The 21,803-nt window shown below is 48.2% G+C and overlaps 1 protein-coding gene across 1 annotated transcript in view; it reads left to right on the top strand.

Annotated features, from left to right (window-relative positions):
* The window catches only part of magi1b (membrane associated guanylate kinase, WW and PDZ domain containing 1b), a 148,181-nt gene that overhangs the window by 119,536 nt on the left and 6,842 nt on the right, over positions 1 to 21,803 (top strand). Inside the window, exons 10-18 of the mRNA XM_079242444.1 lie at positions 320 to 436; positions 3,408 to 3,593; positions 3,672 to 4,328; positions 12,767 to 12,798; positions 13,190 to 13,234; positions 14,866 to 15,112; positions 19,079 to 19,170; positions 19,468 to 19,660; positions 20,355 to 20,735. Coding sequence (XP_079098570.1) covers positions 320 to 436; positions 3,408 to 3,593; positions 3,672 to 4,328; positions 12,767 to 12,798; positions 13,190 to 13,234; positions 14,866 to 15,112; positions 19,079 to 19,170; positions 19,468 to 19,660; positions 20,355 to 20,735 — 1,950 coding nt within the window. The remainder of the gene's footprint in view (positions 1 to 319; positions 437 to 3,407; positions 3,594 to 3,671; positions 4,329 to 12,766; positions 12,799 to 13,189; positions 13,235 to 14,865; positions 15,113 to 19,078; positions 19,171 to 19,467; positions 19,661 to 20,354; positions 20,736 to 21,803) is intronic.

The following is a 21,803-nucleotide window of genomic DNA, read 5'->3' as shown; positions in this document are numbered from 1 at the left end:
ACTCAATTAAATGAAATAACAGTGTCTTATATTATTAAATTATATTTTTGCAAATTTTTCGTTCCTTTTTTAAGTCTCCAGTTATTTGAGTGACTGTTGTAAATTCAGCCTTTTCTTTAATGAAAGGGGATGAAGACATATGAGCACAGCTGTGTGAGACACTGTGAAAGCTGAATCGGGGCAACGTGTCGCCCAGCCGTGACACATGAAACCTGTCGCTCGGCTCAGGATCATGTCTAGACGCTCGTAGCCGAGATGTCTCCAGGACTCCTCACATCCAGACTCCATCTAGAGAAAATGTGCCTTTTTGCTGTTGCAGAGTGGATCGAGGACTCTGCGTTGGCGGGGGCCCCGTTGGCCAGCTATGCGGCCAGTCACGAGACCTACAGGGACCCTCAGACTGGTCCCACCATGCCCAACGCCATGGGACAGAAACGTAAGTTCTCACTTGCAGGATTAAACTCTTTGCTTTTCAGCTTCCGGGCCGTTCTACGCCGAGCCGAACGACGTGCAGTTCTTCCTGTGTCACATCGTGTCTACATTCCAACGTGCTTAACGTGTCGTACCGGCAGGTTTGAGTCGTGCAGAACATCGGGATGCTGCTGTGGTGTTTGCCGTGTGGTGAATCTCATCCTACATGTAGCTCCACACACACCTGCAGTTGCTGTGGAGTCATAGCAGCCTCCCACTAGCAGCTTGTCTAATTAGCCCAGCTGTGGGGGAGAATTAACTGCCTCACCCCGTCTCACCCGCTTACTCTCCCATGCTGCTGAGACGACTGGCTTTTCCTTCATCGATCTCTTTGTTTTACAGCTCGCTGGCTTTCGCCATGTCTGCTGCCACTTTGCTTTGGTTAGGTTGTTGGTTTAGGCCCCCCACCACTCCATTCCTGACTCCTGATGTTCCTCCGTGGAGAGATGTCATTTCTCCTGATGTGTTTTTCCGTCTCTGCTGAATAAAAAGCTCTCTCTTTCCGTACATCTCGCCCGTTCTGACTAAATGCTTTTCAAGGTCGTTACACACAAACAGACACTACAAACACAAACACAAGGACAGGAAGCCACTCCAAGGGTAATGCATTTTTTATTGTATGTGTAAACTGTAGCGACACTTTCCTCTAATGTACACACTCTCCATCATCATCATCATCCTCCTCCTTTCATTCACCTCTGCTGTCACTCAGTTGTCTGACAGAAGTGCATGTTTAGTCATTTATCAGCTAATTACAGCTCAGCCTAAATGCAACTGTTGCTCTCCGCTCTTTGTCATCACGGCAGCATGCTCTGTGAGGAGTAGCTCGCTACAACCTTCATCCTTCACCTCAGAAGATGATGAACAGGAACCAGGAACAAAGAAACGATGGAGAATGTGTTGAAAATCAGTCACTTAAGCACGAAATAACTTTGTATAAACTGGTTTTTTTTTTTTTTATGTTTAAACTGCTTTTAATGTCTTCAGTCAATACTCTCTAATTTAAGTTTAAGAACAGCTGACCAAAGAGCTGGAAGAGATGAAAACAAGAATAAATACATCGTATATCTGTGAATTATGCACATCAGATCGTTTTGCAAGTGACACCGGTCTTACGTGTCGAAGGCTGACCTGAACAAGTCAATCTTCATCCTGGTCTCAAACGGCGGCAGGTCCGATGGAGCATCACTGCAAGAGCACGATCACGCCACCGTTTGCAAGCTTCAACTCCCACCTTCAGCAGAGCTTCAACCATGTCCTGAGTGAGGCGGGGGACATTGTCTGAATGGGCTGTGTTCCGTGCCTCTATTGTTGAGGCGGCTAGCTGGAGCTGTGGCCTGTTGTGACAGTAATCCCAAAACTTGTTGGTGGACACCAGCAGTGAGGGATGCCGTCAAGCTGAAGAAGGAGTCCTATCGGGCCTTCTTGGCCTGTGGGACTCTGGAGGTAGCTGATGGGTACCGACGGGCTAAGCGGCATGCTGCTTCGGCTGTCGCCAAGGCAAAAACTCGGGCATGGGAGGAGTTCGGCGAGGCCATGGAGAAAGATTTCCGGACGGCTTCGAGGCGATTCTGGTCCACCATCCGGCGGCTCAGGAGGGGGAAGCAGTGCTCCATCAATACTGTGTACAGTGGAGGTGGGGAGCTGCTGACCTCAACTCGGGACGTAGTGGGTCGGTGGAGGGAATACTTCGAAGACCTCCTCAATCCTACCAACATGTCTTCTGATGTGGAAGCAGAGCTGGTGGACTCAGGGGTGGACTCTCCTATCTCTGGGGCTGAAGTCGCTAAAAAGCTCCTTGGCGGCAAGGCCCCGGGGGTGGATGAGAGTTCCTTAAGGCTCTGGATGCTATGGGGCTGTCCTGGCTGACACGCCTCTGCAGCATCGCGTGGACATCGGGGACATCGCTGGATTGGCAGACTGGGGTGGTGGTCCCCCTTTTTAAGAGGACTGTCCGCCAGGTAGTCAAATCTCGGATTGAGGAGGAGCAGTGTGGTTTTCATCCTGGTCATGGAACAGTGGACCAGTTCTCTACCCTCTTCGGGGTCCTGGAGGGGGCATGGGAGTTTGCCCTACAAGTCTACATGTGCTTTGTGGACCTGGAGAAGGCCTTCGACCGTGTCCCCCGGGGGCTCCTGTGGGGGGTACTCCGGGAGTATGGGGTACCGGACCACCTTGTGCGAGCTGTCCGGTCCCTGTAGGACAGGTGTCAGAGCTTGGTCCGCATTGCCGGTAGTAAGTCGGATTCGTTTCCGGTGAGGGTTGGACTCCGCCAAGGCTGCCCTTTATCACCGATTCTGTTCATAACTTATATGGACAGAATTTCTAGGTGCAGCCGAGGTGTTGAGGGAATCCGGCTTGGTGGCCTCAGGATTGGGTCCCTGCTTTTTGCGGATGACGTGGTCCTGTTGGCTTCATCTGGTCGTGATCTCCAGCTCTCGCTTGAGCGATTCGCGTGAAGCGGCTGGGATGAGAATCAGCTCCTCCAAATCTGAGACCATGGTCCTCAGCCGGAATAGGGTGGATTGCCCTTTCCGGGTCGGGAGTCAGGTCCTGCCTCAAGTGGAGGAGTTTAAATATCTCGGGGTCTTGTTCACGAGTGAGGGAAGGATGGAGCGTGAGGTCGACAGACGGATCGGTGCGGCGTCTGCAGTAATGCGGACTCTGCGCCGGTCTGTCGTGGTGAAGAAGGAGCTGAGCCAGAAGGCGAAGCTCTCGATTTACCAGTCGATCTACGTTCCTACCCTCACCTATGGTCATGAGCTGTGGGTCGTGACCGAAAGAACGAGATCTCGTATACAGGCGGCTGAAATGGGTTTCCTCCATGCCTCATAAATCAAACATGCATTTTTAAAATGCTCCTAGCTCGGCAGATCGTGTTTTATGTCTCGTTTATACATCGCATGTTCTGATCATCTGCATGTGTTTGTGTTCAGGAGGGAAGCCTTTCTTTACTCGGAACCGATCCGAGCTGAAGGGGAACTTCATCAACACCAAGCTGAAGAAGAGTCGTCGGGGGTTTGGTTTTACTGTCGTTGGAGGAGACGAGCCGGACGAGTTCCTCCAGATTAAAAGTTTGGTTCTCGACGGACCTGCTGCCCTCGATGGCAAGATGGAGACAGGTTGGTGTTTTTCGTTTGGTTTCAAGAGGACGAATATGGTCGGCATGGCAACTAACTTCCTTTTTTCCCGCCTTGAAGGTGACGTGATCGTCAGCGTCAACGACACATGTGTGCTCGGCTACACGCACGCTCAAGTTGTGAAGATCTTTCAGTTGATCCCCATTGGTTCCATGGTGAACTTGGAGCTGTGCCGTGGCTACCCGCTGCCTTTCGACCCCGACGACCCGAACACCAGCTTGGTTACCTCAGTGGCGATTCTGGACAAGGAACCCATCATCGTCAACGGCCAGGAAGTGTCTAACAGCTACAATTCGCCATCCAGCCACAGCAGTCAGAGCACCAGCAACGGCCCATCTAACGGCGGGGCGCCCCTCAACGGCCTCCCCCGGCCCCAGAGCCCCTCCACGGAGGTGGCCTCCGATACCTCCTCCCAGCTTGGCTACTCCAGCGACGTGGTAACGCTGGCCTCTGCCATCGTAACGCAACCAGAACTCATCACTGTACACATGGAGAAAGGCGACAAGGGCTTTGGCTTCACCATCGCCGACAGTCCCGGCGGTGGAGGGCAGCGGGTCAAGCAGATCGTGGACTACCCGCGCTGCCGCGGCCTCAGGGAGGGGGACATCATCGTGGAGGTGAACAAGAGGAACGTGCAGAGCATGAGTCACAACCAGGTGGTGGACCTGCTCAGCAAGTGTCCAAAAGGCAGCGAGGTGACCATGCTGGTGCAGAGAGGTGAGCCATCTACTCGCATGTCCTTTGCTTTGTAAGTGGAGTGCAGATGGAGGCGAGGATGGAGAGGGCGGGGGTAGCAGTCTGATTTATGCCACCATATGCCGAAGAGCTGCAAAATAACACAAACCTTTGCCATGAATCTGCTTGATGTATTGACAAAAACAAAATGGGCCGCAGCCTTCCAGACGGTTTCCGCTTACACAGTTGTTATTGACTCATGTTTTTATTTATTCATGCGCGTAGAGAGGAAGCGAAAAGGAGATCGGCTTGCAAAGTAGGCGAGATGGAGGGATGATTAAGGTTGCCAGGAAGGAAAAGAGACGCAGCAGGATTAGAAGTAACATGGTTGATGGTGTGGCGGGAAGCGAGGATGAGGAAGAACATGGAGGAAAGGAACGAAGCAGAAAGAGAGTGTGGAAAAAGCTGGCTGGGTCTGCATCACGCCCCCTTCTCTGTCTGCTTTGTTTGTTTTTGAACACCATGTCTGGTTATTTTAGGTCATCATTGTGGCTCCGTGTTGAAGAAAACAACTTCAAACATGCAGCCAGTTGTGTGTGTTTGCCTTTGATCCGCCCACCTGGCTACCCGGCGCCGCTTTGAGCTGAAGCCGGTGACATTTTGCTCCTACCATGAGTTTCCAGCATTAGTAGGTCAGTCTCCGCGGCATGTGGATGATTCTGTCGGAGGAGCAGCGCTCGCTCGGCTTTTGTCATGGCTTCTCATTGACAATCGCCGCTGTGCAGAGAAGCTAACGGGGAACAAAGCTGCTGTGAATGAAGGATAAAGTGAAATGATTGAATTCCAGTGTTTCCCCCTCCAGTCCCCATCAGACTCACAGACCTCTGGAGCTTTAAACGCCTTTCGTGATACAAGTAATTGGGCTATTTTCTCTGTCAGACGATCCCAAACTTGCTTTGGGGCTTATTAATGCAAGAAACAAAAAGATGGGGGGGGGGTTCTTTCTGCATCTGTCTGTACATGTGAGCTTTATCGCTTCGGCAGGGTTAAGTGCTAAAACTGTCAGGGGAAATTGGCCAGATGAATGGCAGTCGTGTTGCGCAACAGTCTTTGTCTTCCACTTCTTTTCCTGAGCAACTCGACTTTTACCTCAGTGACACCCGGAACTGTCTGTGAAGTCAAAAGCAAAACACAAAGTGTCTGAATTTGGTAATGAGATGCATTTCTTCATCCTGATCGTGCTCATGAAGTGATGCAAACTCATCTTGTTTGGAGCTTAATGGCTGGCGGTGAAAACGGAGGCGGTTTAACTGTGTTCGGTGTGATGGCTGCGCGCTCACACGCGCTACTGGGACTGAAGGAAGTCCAGAGCTGAAGATGGAACAGTTATGACGTCATAAAGGAGGTCTTTATGTTTTTATTGTTTATATTCAGAATGAATAAGAACGTCACAGAGTGCAGAAACAAACATGATCAGGCCTGTTTGTTTGTTTATTGGATGAGAAACGATTTATATGATATGTTAATTTGTCTTCTTATCCGTATGTATTTTCTTGTAGAGCTGTGACAGCATGCTTTTGTCCCAATTCAATTCCAATTTTTTAGGTGCCAATTTGATTTAAATTGCGATTCTCACAATTCTCCAATATTTCTGATTTTTGTAGATTAAAAACATTTTTCTTCATTTTTTAATGAGGAAAAAACAACACAGTATCCAGACCATCGGTCTGCTGCTATAATGCCAAAGAAGAAAACTAAAAAGTTCAATAAAAACAGTAAAAATTACAAAAATTTTATAGTGCACTAATTTTATTTATTTGAAGAAAAAAAAAAGAAGATTTTTTGGTTAAAAAAAAATCGATTTTAAAATTCTGAAGAAAAAAAATCCCAATTTACGATTTTGCATTTAGATTTTCCCACCCCTATTTTCTTGTGTCTTCAGCGAGTGAAATCATATTTAACTGATCAGTTTATCATATAATCTTATTTCTACAAGATAAATTATGGTAGATGTCAAGAAAAAATGAATGTTTGAGACTAAAGTAAACCTAAAGAAAACCGGCAACGCTGCCTAAATACACGTCGTTTGTTTATCACTCCCAAATTATATTAATCACTAAAAAATGTCTTCTTCGGTAAAACGTAGTAATTCAGTGTTCGCTGTGGTTGTTTTAAAATAAACCCAGCAGGTCGTTTGGGACACGGAAGCATCTGGAAACTCCTCCTGGCAGATGACTGAATGAGAATCTGTAAATACAAAACTGCCTTATTGATTATCTTCACCTTTAACTCGTCCTGCTCTGCAGACTTTCTATGTTTCCCTGCTCCAACATGGCAGACGTGCCGTTTGAATCAGCAGGGAAACAAGTGAGTCCAAACTCTTTACTCATAGTTCGTTTATTCTTCATTTATTTTGCACATTTAAAATGGACAGGAAATCAATAAATCAGCAATCAAACGACCGTTTAAACATCTTTTAAGTCCATATTTTAACGCAGTGCCTCCCAGTCCTGGGGGTCCCGAGGACACTGGTTTAACGCGTCTGAATCTTACTGAAAGCTGACGGCGTCCATGGAGGAGCTGATGAACGTTGTTGGGACCGAAATGAATTTGAATTTGTTTGAAAACTGTGTTTTCATAAATAGTGACGGAAGTCTGAGCGGCCGTGACGCTGATGAATGAAGGAAAAAATTAGCCTGAACTGTGATGCAGCAGGAAGGACGGTGGTGAACTGAGCGAGCAGACAGTTGGAAGGGATCAGGTGCCTGAAACGTCCTTATTTACTGACTGTAGAACTAAGCATTTCCTTTTTATTCATATTAAAGCAAAACACGGAGCCGATTCGCTCTGATGTTCCCCACAGTTCCACGCAGAACACCCCAGATGTTGGTCACTGTGAGCAGGCAGGACAACACATCAGCCAGTTATACTCCAGCAACATGTCAGAGAAACGGATTGTAGCCTTCAGCGCTGCAGCTTTTCTTTTCCACAGTGATGACTGAGAGTCCAGCTTTCTTATTTCCCTTCACCTGTTTGCCATCTCTGCTGCTGCCTCTGGGTTGGACGCTGTTTGTCCTGCGTCATACAGAGACAAGAAGCTGCAACTTCTGAATCCAAATGTTTGTTTCTTTCTGTTTGTTTGGCTCAAGCTGTGGACATTTCTGCATAGATGCTTCAGATGATTGTACAGATTGAACGTTTCTGATTGATCAGTCAGATCTCTCTAAAAGCAGACGTCTGGTTGGTCTGCAGCGTGGTTGCATGAACTTCACACGCAGACAGCGACATGCCAGGTTTCTGTGGATGATTCCCTTCGGGTTCCTCAGCTGTATAAAGCTGATAAGTTCTGTTACTTTCAGATGAATACATCAGCATCTAACATGGCAGATAATTTACTCAGTATTTGTATTTTGTGAGCAGCAGGGACCCTGCAGATGCCTCTTGTGACCTAAAATCAGCTAGTTTTTAAGTTTTTTAGATGGAAATAAAGTGAAACGAGGGAAGAAATCGCAGCAGTTTTACCTTCTCAGGATTCCCACACACTCCCCCACCTCTGAATCCTCGTGCAAACAGCGAATCCCTCTGTCATACATTTTACATCACACCCTCACGCTTCACCTCACATCACGGCGTCTGCGTTGGTAACGTGCAGACAGTCGTGCTCAGGAGAACGCCAAGTCGTAGTCTGGATGCTTTAATTACTCTCCTGCTCGCACCGTTTCTGCTGCTGTCTCACTCCGGATCTCTCCTCCAGCAGCAGAAAAGCACACTGGCCTCTAATTGGGGTCCTGATGTCAGCTTTGCTTATATATACCCACACATCTTGTTCTCCTCGTACGCCTTCGCTCTCCCTCGCCGCCCGTCCATCAAGAATCTCGTCCTCGGTGAGCCAACGCTGCTTCTGCATGTGTGCACGCGTCAGATACACACACTGTCAGCCTCACAACCAACAGTCATGCCTCCAGTTAGGGCTTATAGAGAGAGTGACCCCAGTTCCCAGTTTGACCCCCCCCCCCGTCTGTTTCCTTCCCCTGAGTGCCAGCATGCGTTCACACCTGCTCACCCACATGAAGACGGAAACCAGTCCCCGAGGAGCAGCGTGTGAAGAAACACACTCGTTAAGGAAGGCGGCGGTGGGCTGCCCCCCCCCCCCCCCCCCTCCCCCACACACACTTCCATCCCCTGCTGTTTTTCTGTGTGTGTGTGTGCGTATTTTCATCCTACACCAGCAACAGCGTGAAAAGTCGACCCCTTCCTCACGTCTCAACAGTCTGTTGGCTTTGAGGCGACGTGTTGGGGGCCAAACGAATGCTGGGATTAGACGTCTACAATTACAAGATGCACCGTCATGAGATGAAATGATTTATTGCCCCAGTTGCGTCTGTGTTCCGTGATACATCGTTCTTTCATTTGTCTAATTACGCTGCTCTAATGGCTTCATTTTCTCCTGCCCCCACCGACGCGCTGCACATGACTCATTTTGGCCCCGAACGTCTCGCCGCTGCAGAGACGCCGACTTCTTCTCCTTTGTTTCCTGTAAAAAGGTGTAAATGTGACAAGGTCCTCAGACACACACAGCTACACACTGAACAGCCGCTCTCGCAGAAAACTTGTCCGGTCGGAGGAGAGTTTCTGAAACACAGCCACCCAGCCGCAGATGACCTGCATGGCTTGATGAATTAAATAAATTAGATTTAGCAGCAGAAGTAAGTAAAGAAGCTTCTTCCTGCTTTTCTTTCTTCACGTTTCTCCTCTCTGCTTCTCGAGCACTCTGGAGGAGATTTATGGGACCTTTGAGGGCCGACGGGGGCAGAAATGTTTTCTGTCTCATTCATGGACGTGCAGATTTAAAGAGGGTGAAAACACCAAGTGGATTATTCCCACATTAGCTTGCTCTTCTTGGCATCATGGTGGGCGGGTTTACTGAGCTTCTGAGTGCCTCTCCACAGATCAGGGTACCATGAACACACTGCCATGCACATTCACAAGACCCTTTCAACGTGGACAGTCTCGTGCAAATCCATTAGAAAGAGATAAACGCTGCTGATGGGTCCCTGCACAGACCCAAGCAGGAAATCAATTCACTGTACCGGCAGGAAGCGTCCTATTTTTGCTCACTTCGCATTAAAAATAATGCTGACTGAACGTTCCAACGGCACCATAACGAACGGCCTTGCAGCCCGGAAAGGCTGTGATGGGGGTGGGGGGCTGCCCGCCGTTTGCCATCGCTCACTTTTGGCTTGCCGGAGGCTTGAACCTGTGAATCACTGCTTGTTGCACGGGGAGAAGGTGAGCCGCCTTCTCCCTCACCACCAACCAATCTCCTACGTCTCCACACCTCCACAGCCGTCGGGTGTGGAGTAAATCACCACTGCACCATCTTTAGTTTCCATGACAATGCTCTGCAGGCAGTGTGCACGGGGGTGTCCTTTGGGTGGAAGCGTGCATGTGTGGAGGGTGGGGAGTTAACCCCCACCATTAAAGGAAACGCTCCCTGCCTTATGTAACGGGAGAGGAATGAAAGAGAACATGCTGTTTACGCTCCGTCTCTCTGGTTTGGTCAGAATAACACATGTAACACACACACACACACACACACACACACACACACACACACACACACACACACACACACGTTGTGGAAACCTAATAAAGGCGTGCTCAGGATGGCGGGCACACACAGCCTCTGATGCACGCCGCTCATCTCAGCTTTTCACTGTACAGCAGCGAGCAGCTCACCACAACAACGGTTGCCTGGAGACCGTCTGTCAGGCTCCACGGTCACCAGGCACCGTCGCCACGGTGACAGATGGACTTGCCCGTTGGAGGCCGTCTCTCCCAGGCACGCACACACATTCACTACGGACAGGCAGCATAATCTCATTATCCACGTCTTCCGTTTAGTGACTGCTGCGTTGGCAGGCTGGTGCAACAGTTCCTGTCCGTGGAGGGGGCGGGGCGTGCAGTCTGTTCAGCAGAGACGCCGCGTGTCCACCTGTCCGTCTGCACACAGTTCAGCAGTTCATCCAAACCAGGGTCCTCAGACACCACTTTCTGCTGAATACGTTTGGCCTGTATATGCGTGTAACCCGGCGTGAACACGCCTGGCGCCCGGCGACTTCTTCCAGACGACTTCAGCATGCATCGAATCAATACATGCAGCGTGTTGATACACAGAACCCCCCAACTTTCCTCACACACGCAGGTGAATTAGCTGAACTTTCTGAGACATACGTTGCGGCTCCCTGCTGCTGTGACGGTCTCACATCAGAACTCCTGCTACGTTTTCTAGCTCCTCCGCCCTGAATCGGGACAAGCGGCGTAGAAAATGGCAGGATAGATGCATGACTCCATGTCGGTCAGTTAATCACAGTTAATTCACTTTCTTTTTCTCTTTTGAACATTGTGTTGGTAAAAGAAAAGGAGCACAGGGTCCAAACGGTGCTTGAAGAGCTGAGAATCCGTTTTTATTCAGGTTGTGAGGGTGCAGGTCAGATCCCCCTCCATCCAAAGCCACGCTTTCCTCTCTGTGTTCTGGATACCTGAATGTGTTGCACCTCCATCACATCCAGGAGCTACACCCACAGAGACACTTCTATCTTCTCAGTAGATGAACTATTTACTCTTATGAATCAAACTTTACGTAGTTTCTGTCTCAGAAAAAGTCGACTGAGATCTTCAACAGAGAGAATAATTTCTGTTCCATTGTGGTTCGAACACGTATTTTACATCCGAACCCTGAACTGTGACCCGTCTCCGATTCGGTGTATTACTCAGAGGGTGTGTCTGCTGTTCTCTCATCGCGTCTGATTGCGATGCTGGGGTGGAACGTGGCGAGAGGCGGCGGATCGCTCTCAGTTGAAAGATGAAGGAAAATCAGACGCTGTTCTGACATCCTGACTGGCAGCATCCTCAGCCCAGAGAGAACACCTCGGGACTGACAGTGTGATTATGCGTCTTGTTTAAGCTGCCGCTCCCACACGGATGATTCCTATCGATTGAAAAGGAGAGGAGGAACCGGGGGAGGGAGGGCAGGGGCTGCTGCGTAGCATCAAGGAGAAAAAACTGCAGATGTAACATTGCTGTCAGCTGTGAATGAACCCAGATGTCTGAGAGATAAAGCAGACAAGCCCTCGGGCGTGTGTGTGTGTGTGTGTGTGTGTGTGTGTGTGTGTGTGTGTGTGTGTGTGTGTGTGTGTGTGTGTGTGTGTGTGTGTGTGTGTGTGTGTGTGTGTGTGTGTGTGTAAAAGATCTTATCCTCTGAGCTTCCCTAAAGGATTGACACACAATAGTGTCCCATTTTCCAGGTAGAAACACCCCCCCCCCCCCCCCCCCCACACACACACACACACACACACACACACACACATATGTATCTCACAGGCGTGTGTGTGAATTTTAAGCACTGAAAAGACAAATTCAACCCAAACTCTTTCACTTCTTCTTTGTCTCAGAGATTCCTGTTTTTAATTTAATGTGGAGCAGGAAGGAGGGGGGGGGGGGGGGGGGTATGGATCTGGGGAAGGGGGTAGGGAAGGATTGGGGGGGAGGTCGGTCTCTAAACCTGCGCTGGACGATCCGACGTTTGCAACATGTCTGTCGTACCTGAAACACTCCGATGTGTGCCGGGACGACTGCACGAAGCTATCTGATGCTTGGATCTGCGTGTGTGTTTGTTTGTGTGTGTGTGTGTGTGGCTGAATAGATGTTTTCCAGCATGTGAGGGTGGGAGAGAGAGTGAGGTAGGGAGGGGGGGAGGGTGATGATGCTGAGGGAGGAGACAGGAGGGAGGACAGTGTGCAGTGAGGTGAGAGAGAGGGAGAACGGGGAAAAAAAAGAGAAGGCAGCAGGAAAGGGAGAGACCTGGAGGACGAGCCGACTGCCTCTAGATGCTGGAGCCTTCGACAGAGGAGCGCGGCGCTCAGCGGACACAGGAAGATGGTCTCAGTAAGAGGAGAACTGACGGTTGCCTATAATTTAATGTTCAGTATCTTGGACTCCTTCTCCATGGGTAATGCTACGGCCAGCAACTCCAGAGCAAAGCTCGCCTCTTTCCTCCTCTCTTTATTCTCTGGCTTTCCAGGATTCTGTCGTTGCCTTTTAAATCACACTGCCCTCCCTCACACGCGCGCTCACGGCCGTGCATGCGCCGCCGTCGGGGTAGCCGCTGTGTAGTGAGCGCCGGGTTAGCCCTCGGGGCTCCTTCCCTGCGCCAGTCGAGCTGAACGCTGGCCGCGGCAGTGATGCGGATAGATAGCGCTGCCCTCCTCCTCCTCCTCCTCCTCCTCCTCCTCCATCGCCAGCCGTGGATGGGCAAGCAGAGGAACCAAACAGGGAAAGAAAGAGGAGGAGGGGAGGAGGAGTTGAGGGCTAGATGAGCACTCCTGAAACAGTTTCGGAGTCTGCATTGTGCATTATTTCCATCCCAACTCCAGCTTTAACCCTCTTTGTCTTCTTCTCCTCTCTGTCTCGCTTCGCAGGAGTGGCACCTGCAAAGAAGAGCCCCAAACTGGTAAGTGCTGGTTTCCAGGACCTTTTTTCTCCCTCCCCATCCATCCACACCTCCTCTGTCTTCCAGCTACATGTGTGCATCTTCATAGAAGACCCCCCCCACCCCCCCCCCACCCCCTCCCTCTACATGCTGTAACTTGTGCTGGTGTTGTTGGGTTGTTTGTAGACATGGGGAGCTGTGTGGGGGTGGATCCCTGTAGCTTTACATGCGCCCCCTCCGCCCCCCTCTGGCGGGGGATGGGACGAGGGGCTTTGATGCGCCGCGTGAGCGGGGTTACTAACACGCTGATGATGGCGTCATGCTGGCTGCTAAGTTTGCAGTATGAGAGCTGAATGTCTGATGGCAGCAGCGTGTCTGACTCCGTGTGTGTCTGTTACATTTTGTTTTGCAGGATTACTATGATCTGGCTCCACCGTACGGAGATTACACTAGGAGGGTATGTGATGCTACTGAGATAGGGGGGCGTTTTGGGGAATGAGCTGGTGTGTTGTTGGTGCTGGGTGAGTTCTGGTGGCGGTGCTTTAACAGGAGACATTACAACTGATGTGCATGATGTTTTATTCTGAAGTTCAGCTGCATAAGTTGGAAATGTGAGACAAACTAACAGCTAATAATGTTGTGATGCATCAAAGGAACGAATAGAAAGCTGAGCTGAGTCTGAGGAAGCAGCCAGGATTTGTTTTCATTGCCTCCCCCCCTTCTCTCCCCCCTCCTTCCCATCTTCTGTCTACTTAAGTCATTGGAGCGGTGGAAGCCAATGTATTAGACCAGTCGCAGAGCACAGAGAGAGAACAGCTCCTGACTGAGAAGGTCAAATCTAATAGATCCATCAAGAACAAGAGATTTGTTTTCATTTGAAAGGGGAGTAGGATTTACTCTCTGCATCTCTGAGGTCTGAGCATAGCGCCTAAAGAGCTGCATTTCTCTTTAATTATATGACTCCATTGATTTTTAGTTCGACACAACCCATGGAGGCTCGCAGTGCAAGTCGCCGCTCACGCTTCGTTTTTTTCCAACAGCATCAAGCCTCTTTTATGTCTAACAAGCATGATGAATATATACATGAATTGCAGAGGTGTAGGAGGCCGATTCAGGGAGTAATGAGTCTGAATTTATTGAAGACATAGCTGCACTTTGAATCCAAACACTTTGATATTTGAGTACAGATGAGCCACTTGCCTCCTCCCCTTCATCGTGTATTTCTGTCCAGCACATCCGAAGTAATGAGTGGTCACGTGATGCGAGGAGCCTTTACTGCTGTCATTTTCTCTCACAGTCTTCAGATATCCACCTCTTTTTCTCATGGTCTGTTTGGAACCTTTTGTCATGCTGCTAAATCCCGATGATGGTGAAAATTCTGCAGAACAACAGCAAAGATGTGACTAAAATGATCCTGTGGCGAGGATTGTTGGTGCCTGACTTGGCTCAAACATGTCAAATCATTGGGCAGATGTTTAAGCGCCCGTGGAGGCAGTTTATGAGGATTTTTACTTTTTTTTTTTTTTTGCTCGCTTCAGTAAAATCCTCCCTCCGTTTCAAACCTCACAAGTGCTTCATTCACTGTGAGTTTCTTTTCATATGCAGCAGGGAATGCAGTTCTTTGTTAATACATCCCACTCTGTTAAACAAAAGGAATAGGTAATGCACGCTTGTAAACTCAACCATACTGTCTCTCTCCCGTCGCTGAATGACTTAATCATGAGAAACCATTGAGAATCTTTTTTTTCCTCCTTCCTCCTGTAAGAAATCTGGAAGAATCCTCAGAATAAAACAGCTTGGTTATCTTCTAGTGTTGATGAAGGTAGCAACGAAGCCACGGTTGGTATATTCCTAAAATGTTCTTTCTTTTAGCCCATGGAGAAGCAATCATTAGTAAGTTGTGAAGACGAATCTAAAACCTTTTCTATTTGTATCTCCCTCTTCCCTGTTTCTCATCTTACCAGCCACTTCCTCCAGTCTTCTCTAACCCTGTGCTGTTTTCGTGCTTCTGTCTGTCATCTGTTCCTCATCTTCCATCAGAGATTGTTTTTGAAAGAGTCTGACGAGATTGATCTACTTGTTTAACAGCAGTTGTCAAGGAAGGACAGTCAGAACAGCTCCCAGCACAGCGTTTCCAGCCACCGGAGTGCCCATACGGACTCCCCCGTGCACTCGTCGTTGGCACCTCCTCTCAGCGAGAGTAGCGCTCCTCCGCCCCCCTCACAGCCTCTGCCAGGCCTGCCGAGCCAGGACTCCCAAGCAGACGGGACCATCCAGAGGAGACCGGACCCCTTTAAGATCTGGGCCCAGTCCAGGAGCATGTATGAAAGTAGGCGTAAGTATATTTGTTTCTGGTGGCGGTTGGAGAGGGCTGCATGGGGTGTTGGCTCAGTGGAAACCTTGGTGGGATTTTAACGGAACTTAAGTTGCATGTAAGTAACTGGTTCATGTCTCCAAACAAAAGTAATGATGATTAGACTCTTTTCTTTTCCTCATGTTACTTCTTCGGCAAGACTGGGACCCAAGTCCGGTCATCGAGGGCCAGAGGTGGCAATTCTGGTCCAGAAAGGAACAATCCTGTCCGACAGCTGTTCCGACCGAGTTTTTTTGCCAGGTATACGAGCCTGTTAGTGAAAACACCTGTTCTAAATGTACAGGTAGATCCAAAAACATGGGAGGACTTCTACTTTCTGGACCAGGAATTGCCGCCTCTGTCGAGGGCTTTTACATGCGTTCCTTCTCCAACACATCCCAATCAGGTGTATCATTACCTGGCCTCTGCAGAGCTGGATGATATGTAGGTAAAATAATTCCTCTGTTTCAGGTGTGTTGGAGAAGGAATGCATCTAAAAGTTGCAGGATAGTAGATTTCCAGGACACCTTGGGGTGGCTTTTCTGTTGGGATTTAGGTGACTGGGTACATCAACATGATGGAAACACCTGTCAATAAAACACGTTTAAAGCATTTTGGCACTTCCAAGAAGGCAGAAAGAGGCTTGGAATTTAAAATGGATTTAATTTCAAACAAATGTCTTTTTGAACCTTTTCAGCAAGCACAGGGTGTTGCGACATAGCATGGGTAGGATGCGCTACAGGAGTGTTGAAATGCAGCTTGGTATGCCTAGAACCTTGCAGATGCTTTAAGGATACGTATTAAAACTTTCCACATAAAAATATGTATGCCGGGTATAGATGTGTTCTACATATGTCACGATGAAGAGCAAAACAACTTAGCAGCTATGACGTAGCACAGTTAGCCTAGCTAAATAAAATGCATAGGAGGCACAGTTAGCCATTAGCCTAGCTAAATAACATGCATAGGCTTTTTAAAGTATTTACATTTTAACTCAATCACTTTAAAAAAAAAAAAAAAAAAAAAGGTTAAAGCAGATTTTTGTTTACTTTCTGCCAGCTGCTTTGCTCTCTGCTAATGAACGCCAAGCTAAGCTAATCGTACATTTGCTTTAGCTTCACTTTGTGAACAGAGACTTCTAAATGACCTGTTCAGAAATAAATGCATCGGCCACCCAATGGCAATTAAGAAGCTCATCTTTAAAATGAAATAGTCACTAAATTTTATTGTCATTTGTGATCACTTTAATAGATTATCAGAAAAAAACAAAAACAGCCTTTTGGAAACTGTCCTGTGAACATTCTCGCTTGTCATAAAAACATTCTGGTTGGACGGATCATTTTTAGATCCATTGCTGATATTTGTCGCAACACTAGACGTCTGATATTATCTGTATTTCATTATCGAAATACTTTTTACTTAAATAATGAGAAAACTTTTACACGATATGCACATATTATATAAAAAACACTTCAGCTATGTCTCCTCTAACCCAAAATGACAAAATAAAAGAGATATCATGTAAACTTTACCAGATATTTTTGTTTGTTGGTCACAACTTACTCTAAAAATATTCAAATTAGTTGACATCAGTATCTGTAAATGAAGAGTTTGTCAAATTGAGTTTATTGGAAAAGAGTAAAAAAGCCAATATCGAACATCCCTACACAACACATCATTTGGCTGCGACAGTGACAGCAGATCTCTCAACGGAGAGAAATCCCCAGCATACTGTGGGAGTCATAGAAAGAAATGGTTTTCAGTGTTGGTTGTGTCGGAAAGAATCCACCCCGTCCTTTACAAACTAATGATACCACTTCTGTCCGCTTCTCAGTGCTAACACCACTGACACACTTTAGCCTGGACTTGCCTTCAGAGGCGCGTTGCGTATAATTAGCAGCAGCAGAGGAGTGAGTGTCAGTGGATAGCACTCCCACTTCCTCCTCTTCTGCTCGCTGCAATTACAGAGAATAACCCTCAAACCCTCTGTCAAGTTTAAATAAAAGGGAAAAATGGAGCAGTATTCTGCAAGTACTGATACATTTCAGCAGCCTATCAGCATCTACATCTGTCCTAATGTCTTTTTATTTCCTTAACAGGGGTTTTTACATTACCAGAGCAAGTTATCTCTGTAGAAATGGAACAGACACTTATAAGCATCGGGACGTACAAGGAAAATATCAGGTTAAGGATGAGGGCAAGGATTGAGAGATAAGGGAATTCTGTAGGACTGAAGGTCAGAAGGAAAAGTGGACCTGCGTGTCCCCGGTCTCTTCACTCTGCAGTGAGCTGTCTTAAAATCCTTTAGTATGCAGCCCAGAAGGGCCTTGACTAAAGCACAGATAGTTCTCTATGTTCACATGACTGTAATGAAAAGTTGTTCCAAGGCCGAGGTCCTTCTGCACACCAACCGCTGAATGATTTTCATTTGCAGAAATAATCTTGCTCAGTATTAACCTGCTCCTGACGGGAGGCTTGCTTGTGCTTTGTGGTCATTATCACTGAACTTTAAGATGTTCCCACTTTAAATTCCTCCCAGTTTGAAACCTTCCTGCTCTTTATTTACAGTAATGTCTTTTTAAAACATCGATCCCCTCCTGGCCGGGTGCCTCGCTGTATGGATGTGTTCGTTGTGGGCAGTTGACCCTTCTGAGAGCAGGAACAGATTGTGGCAGTTAGCCTTTGACTCGTCATCTCCCAGTTTCCACGGTGGAAACACGGTGATAGATTGGAGGAGATAGCTCCGCTCCACTGGGAATTTAACTGTTGACTGAGGGAACAGATTGGAAGCAGGCTTCGTACGCCACCTGTCACGCTGATGCCTCGTTGTGGCTTTAGTGGTCTTGGCAGTGCTGCCTGTGGTGGAGCAAAAAGAAATCCACCCAGCTGTGGTCACACAAACCAATACATGTACTGGTTTTTTATGTGTGTTGTGGGACGCCATGAGGACAGCTGAACCGACAACGTTCTATGTTTCTCTATCTGCATTTTGTCCTGAAAGGGAACGTTTCCTCCCCATTCCAGACCTGCAGGGTGCCGCCAGCTCTGCTCGGCATTAGAAACCTCCGTTAGAAACCAAGCTGACTGTTTCGAAACCAGCGTTCAGCCTTGTTTTATAATAAATGAGGAAAAACACAGCAGGTGTCCTGTGATGGTGAAGAAGCTCTTGTGTGCTCTCAGATATGCATCCCCTTTTTCTCTCCCAGTGGAACCAGTAGCATCCTGAGGGATGCTTTATCCCTCCCCCCAAATCTTCAGCTACAGAAAGCACGAGCTACAGAGCGATGCCTCTTTTACGGCACCGTCCAGGTAGCTAGCACCACTCTTCAGAGTCTGGATGATCTGAGTAATACCCACGGCATTCCGGCTCGTACCAGCACCTCTCATGGTGTCCAGATAGAGCGGGAATGGATGCATCGCACACATCACAAGCAGTGCGGTCCGAACCGAGTCTGAACGTTACTGTAAATGTTTTAAAAAGCTAAAATAAAAGTTGTTACTATTTCCGGCTTCGTCGGAGATCTTTGACCAGATTATGTCTAATCGTGGCACCAGACTGGTTTTAGTTCTTTTTTAAACATTTCTGACTTCTTTCTTTCAGCTTTGTACTTTGACTCCTTACCCAAAATAGCTCCTTTGTTATCTTCAGACGGATTGCTGTTTGTTCTTCCTGCCTTTGTGCCGGCTGATGCTGCTCTTCGAAGGCGAAGCTCAGAGCAGTTAACTCAAGACTTACTTAGATTTCGGCATTAGGAAGCAGAAGGTCTGAGGGATCAGAGGTGGATGTGTGTGAACGGCCACATGGCTGCCTGGGGAAAATATTTCTGAGAATGAAACAAAATGTCTGCCGGTGCTCGAGCGGCGAATGGCTCCTGCACTGAGGCAGGGAATCCCTGAGGACGGCTGTTGTTATGCAGAGATGTTGATGGTTCTTTGTTGATTTCACAGTTCCAGACTTCCAGGAGCAGGACATTTTCCTGTGGAGGAAGGACACGGGGTTCGGCTTCAGGATCCTCGGAGGCAACGAGGCCGGAGAACCTGTGAGTGTCTCAGACTGTTAATTTGCCAAAACTTTGGTACAAATCTGTCAACTAAAAGCATGAAGAATCAGCAGCTTGATGAGGGAGGCTGTTTCCATCCGTACAGAGAGAAACCATCATGGTTTCTCACCGTTTCTTTGCTGTTCTTGTTGTTGAACACGATCCAGGTCAGAACGAACCTGGATAAACAGCGGTAATGATGTAACAGCAAAGTTTGTCGTCTGCAGCTGCAGAGAAAGTCGGACCTCTCCGATGACCAGATTTACTACAGAAAGTCAGACTGATGGTGTGTTTCAGATCTACATCGGCCACATAGTGAAGCACGGCGCTGCAGATGAGGATGGACGCCTGCGATCTGGCGATGAGCTCATATGTGTGGACGGCACGGCGGTGGTGGGCAAGTCGCACCAACTGGTGGTGCAACTGATGCAGCAGGCTGCCAAGCAGGGCCACGTCAACCTGACCGTGCGGCGCAAGACCAGCTACGCAGGTGAGAAGAAGGACGTTCTTCTTATTTTCTGTCTTTCAGCTCAGATTTCTTTGGTTGTATTTGATCAAACTGCTTCAGCAGCTCCAGTACGACTGAATCTTCTCCTAACTTCATCACCAAGGCTCACATTTACAGATGTATTTATTATAATCACAGATCCATCAGGGTCCCAGGGGCCCCTCCTTCCTCTGTATTAGTGTGGATGTGGAAGCAGCCATGCGCCTCCACAAGCCCCATCACTTCCTTCCCTCCGCTCATCTCAGCAGGCGATAAAGAAAAGCCCATAAACATGATGGAGAGGGTGGTCAGCCTCCTGCCCAGCGACGGCAGCCAGACATTAGTGCATGTCTGCCTCAGAGCGGAGAGGGCACGAGGCGCCTTCGCTGAGCAGCTGTACAGGAAATGAAATGTGGAATGAAATGTCCAGATAGAGCAGGCTGAGTCTCCTCTCCGTCTTTTCTCTAAGACCGATGTGAGGAGAGATAGTCGGAGAGGCCGGCCCTCCCAGCTGCTCACCGTTTTATCACAAGATAAACGAGCTGTTCAGGATGAAAACGTCTTTGTTTTCATTTTTCATGCAGCAGCGGCTAATTTTGCCCCAATCTTTTGTCTTTGTTTGTTTTCTTTTACCTTGCTGTTTGTAAACAAATCCGACCGTCTGGTTTATAACTCTTTCTACTTTCTGGTCGTCCAGTTAAAGCCGAGGGCGACGTGCCGCCGTCACCGGCCTCCTCGCACCACAGCAGCACCCAGGCGCCCAGTTTGACAGAGGAAATGGGAAAGCGGACCCTGCAGGGCAGCCAGAACTCCCTGAACACCGTCAGCTCTGGCAGCGGCTCCACCTCCGGCATCGGCAGCGGCGGGGGAGGCGGGCCCGTTATGGTCGGTGGTGGGAACGCTGTGGTGGCTGCCACAGCTGCCACCACCTCCTCTCAGCCTCCCAACAGCACCTCCACCGTCTCCTCCTCCTCCGCTCTGCAGCCCTACGACGTGGAGATCCGCCGCGGGGAGAACGAAGGATTCGGTTTTGTCATCGTGTCGTCGGTGTCACGGCCAGACGCAGGCACCACCTTCGGTAAGAGATGCTTCATGTTTCTCTTCTTCAGGTACATTTTCTACTCAGCAAAACCTGAAACACACACAGCTGTTTCTTATCTCTGCTGCTTTTATCTTCTCTTCTTCCTTTGTGTCGTCTATAAAACCCACTGAGCGCTAAATAACCCGACTTCTGCTCAGATTCTGGATATTTACAGTCCCACCAGATCAATATCAACAGCCTTCAAAGTGGTGCTGCTTTTCTCTGCTTTTTCACTCCAGCTTGTCAAACCAAGACACTGAAACTCCTCTTCGCTTGCAGCTGCTGCTACACTCACAACACTTTCATAATTGATCACAAGCAAAGTGGGTCTTCTTACGTAAGGCGCTTGTATTATTCAGCTCGCTTTAAATGGCTTCAGCTGAGTAGCTTGACACTAAAAGCCTAATGACAACTTAATGAGAATGCAACGCTACAAGCAGGCTAAATAGAGGAATAGTTGTTATTTAATTTACTGTGTCAGAGAGATTCTCTCCCTCTGAATCACTGTTTTCAGTTCACTCCTGTTGGTTCAGCTGCTAATTCAGTCCAAACTGATGCTAGCGTGCTTTCTACAGATCAGGTGTGTGTTTTCTACGTAGCAGCTTCAGCCCACACGTAGATGAACTTTGATTCAACACGGCAGATCCATGCGGAGCTTTTCACTCCGAGTGTTTTGCGGCCTGGAAACGGCGGCTGGATTCAGTAAAACGGGCGCGATAAGTTGGTCGTTTGCAGAAGAGAACGACGTCACCTGTGAGGCGGCTGCTCTGATGCATGTTTGTCTGCAGGATGGAAAACACCATTTTGGTGTATATATACGTATTTGGATTATGTATGTATATATAAATGCACAAATGTGTAGCTTTTAATTTTGGCAATGCAATGTAATCTGTGTACACTTTCTTATTGTGCAAAAGCTCAACTAGGGACGGGCATTTAAAATCAGCCGTGGCTAAAATGCTGTAGTTTGTGCCATCATTCATGGAGCATACTTGTCCCTATCAAATAAAAATAAAATAAATAAGAAATAAAAAATAAAGAAATGTACTAATCGAACCTTCTAGT

Source organism: Telmatherina bonti, assembly GCF_933228915.1.
Source record: "Telmatherina bonti genome assembly, chromosome: 6".
Lineage (NCBI taxonomy): Eukaryota > Metazoa > Chordata > Actinopteri > Atheriniformes > Telmatherinidae > Telmatherina > Telmatherina bonti.
The sequence above is the reverse complement of the archived record's forward strand: the minus strand, read 5'-3'. Positions and strand labels throughout refer to the sequence as shown.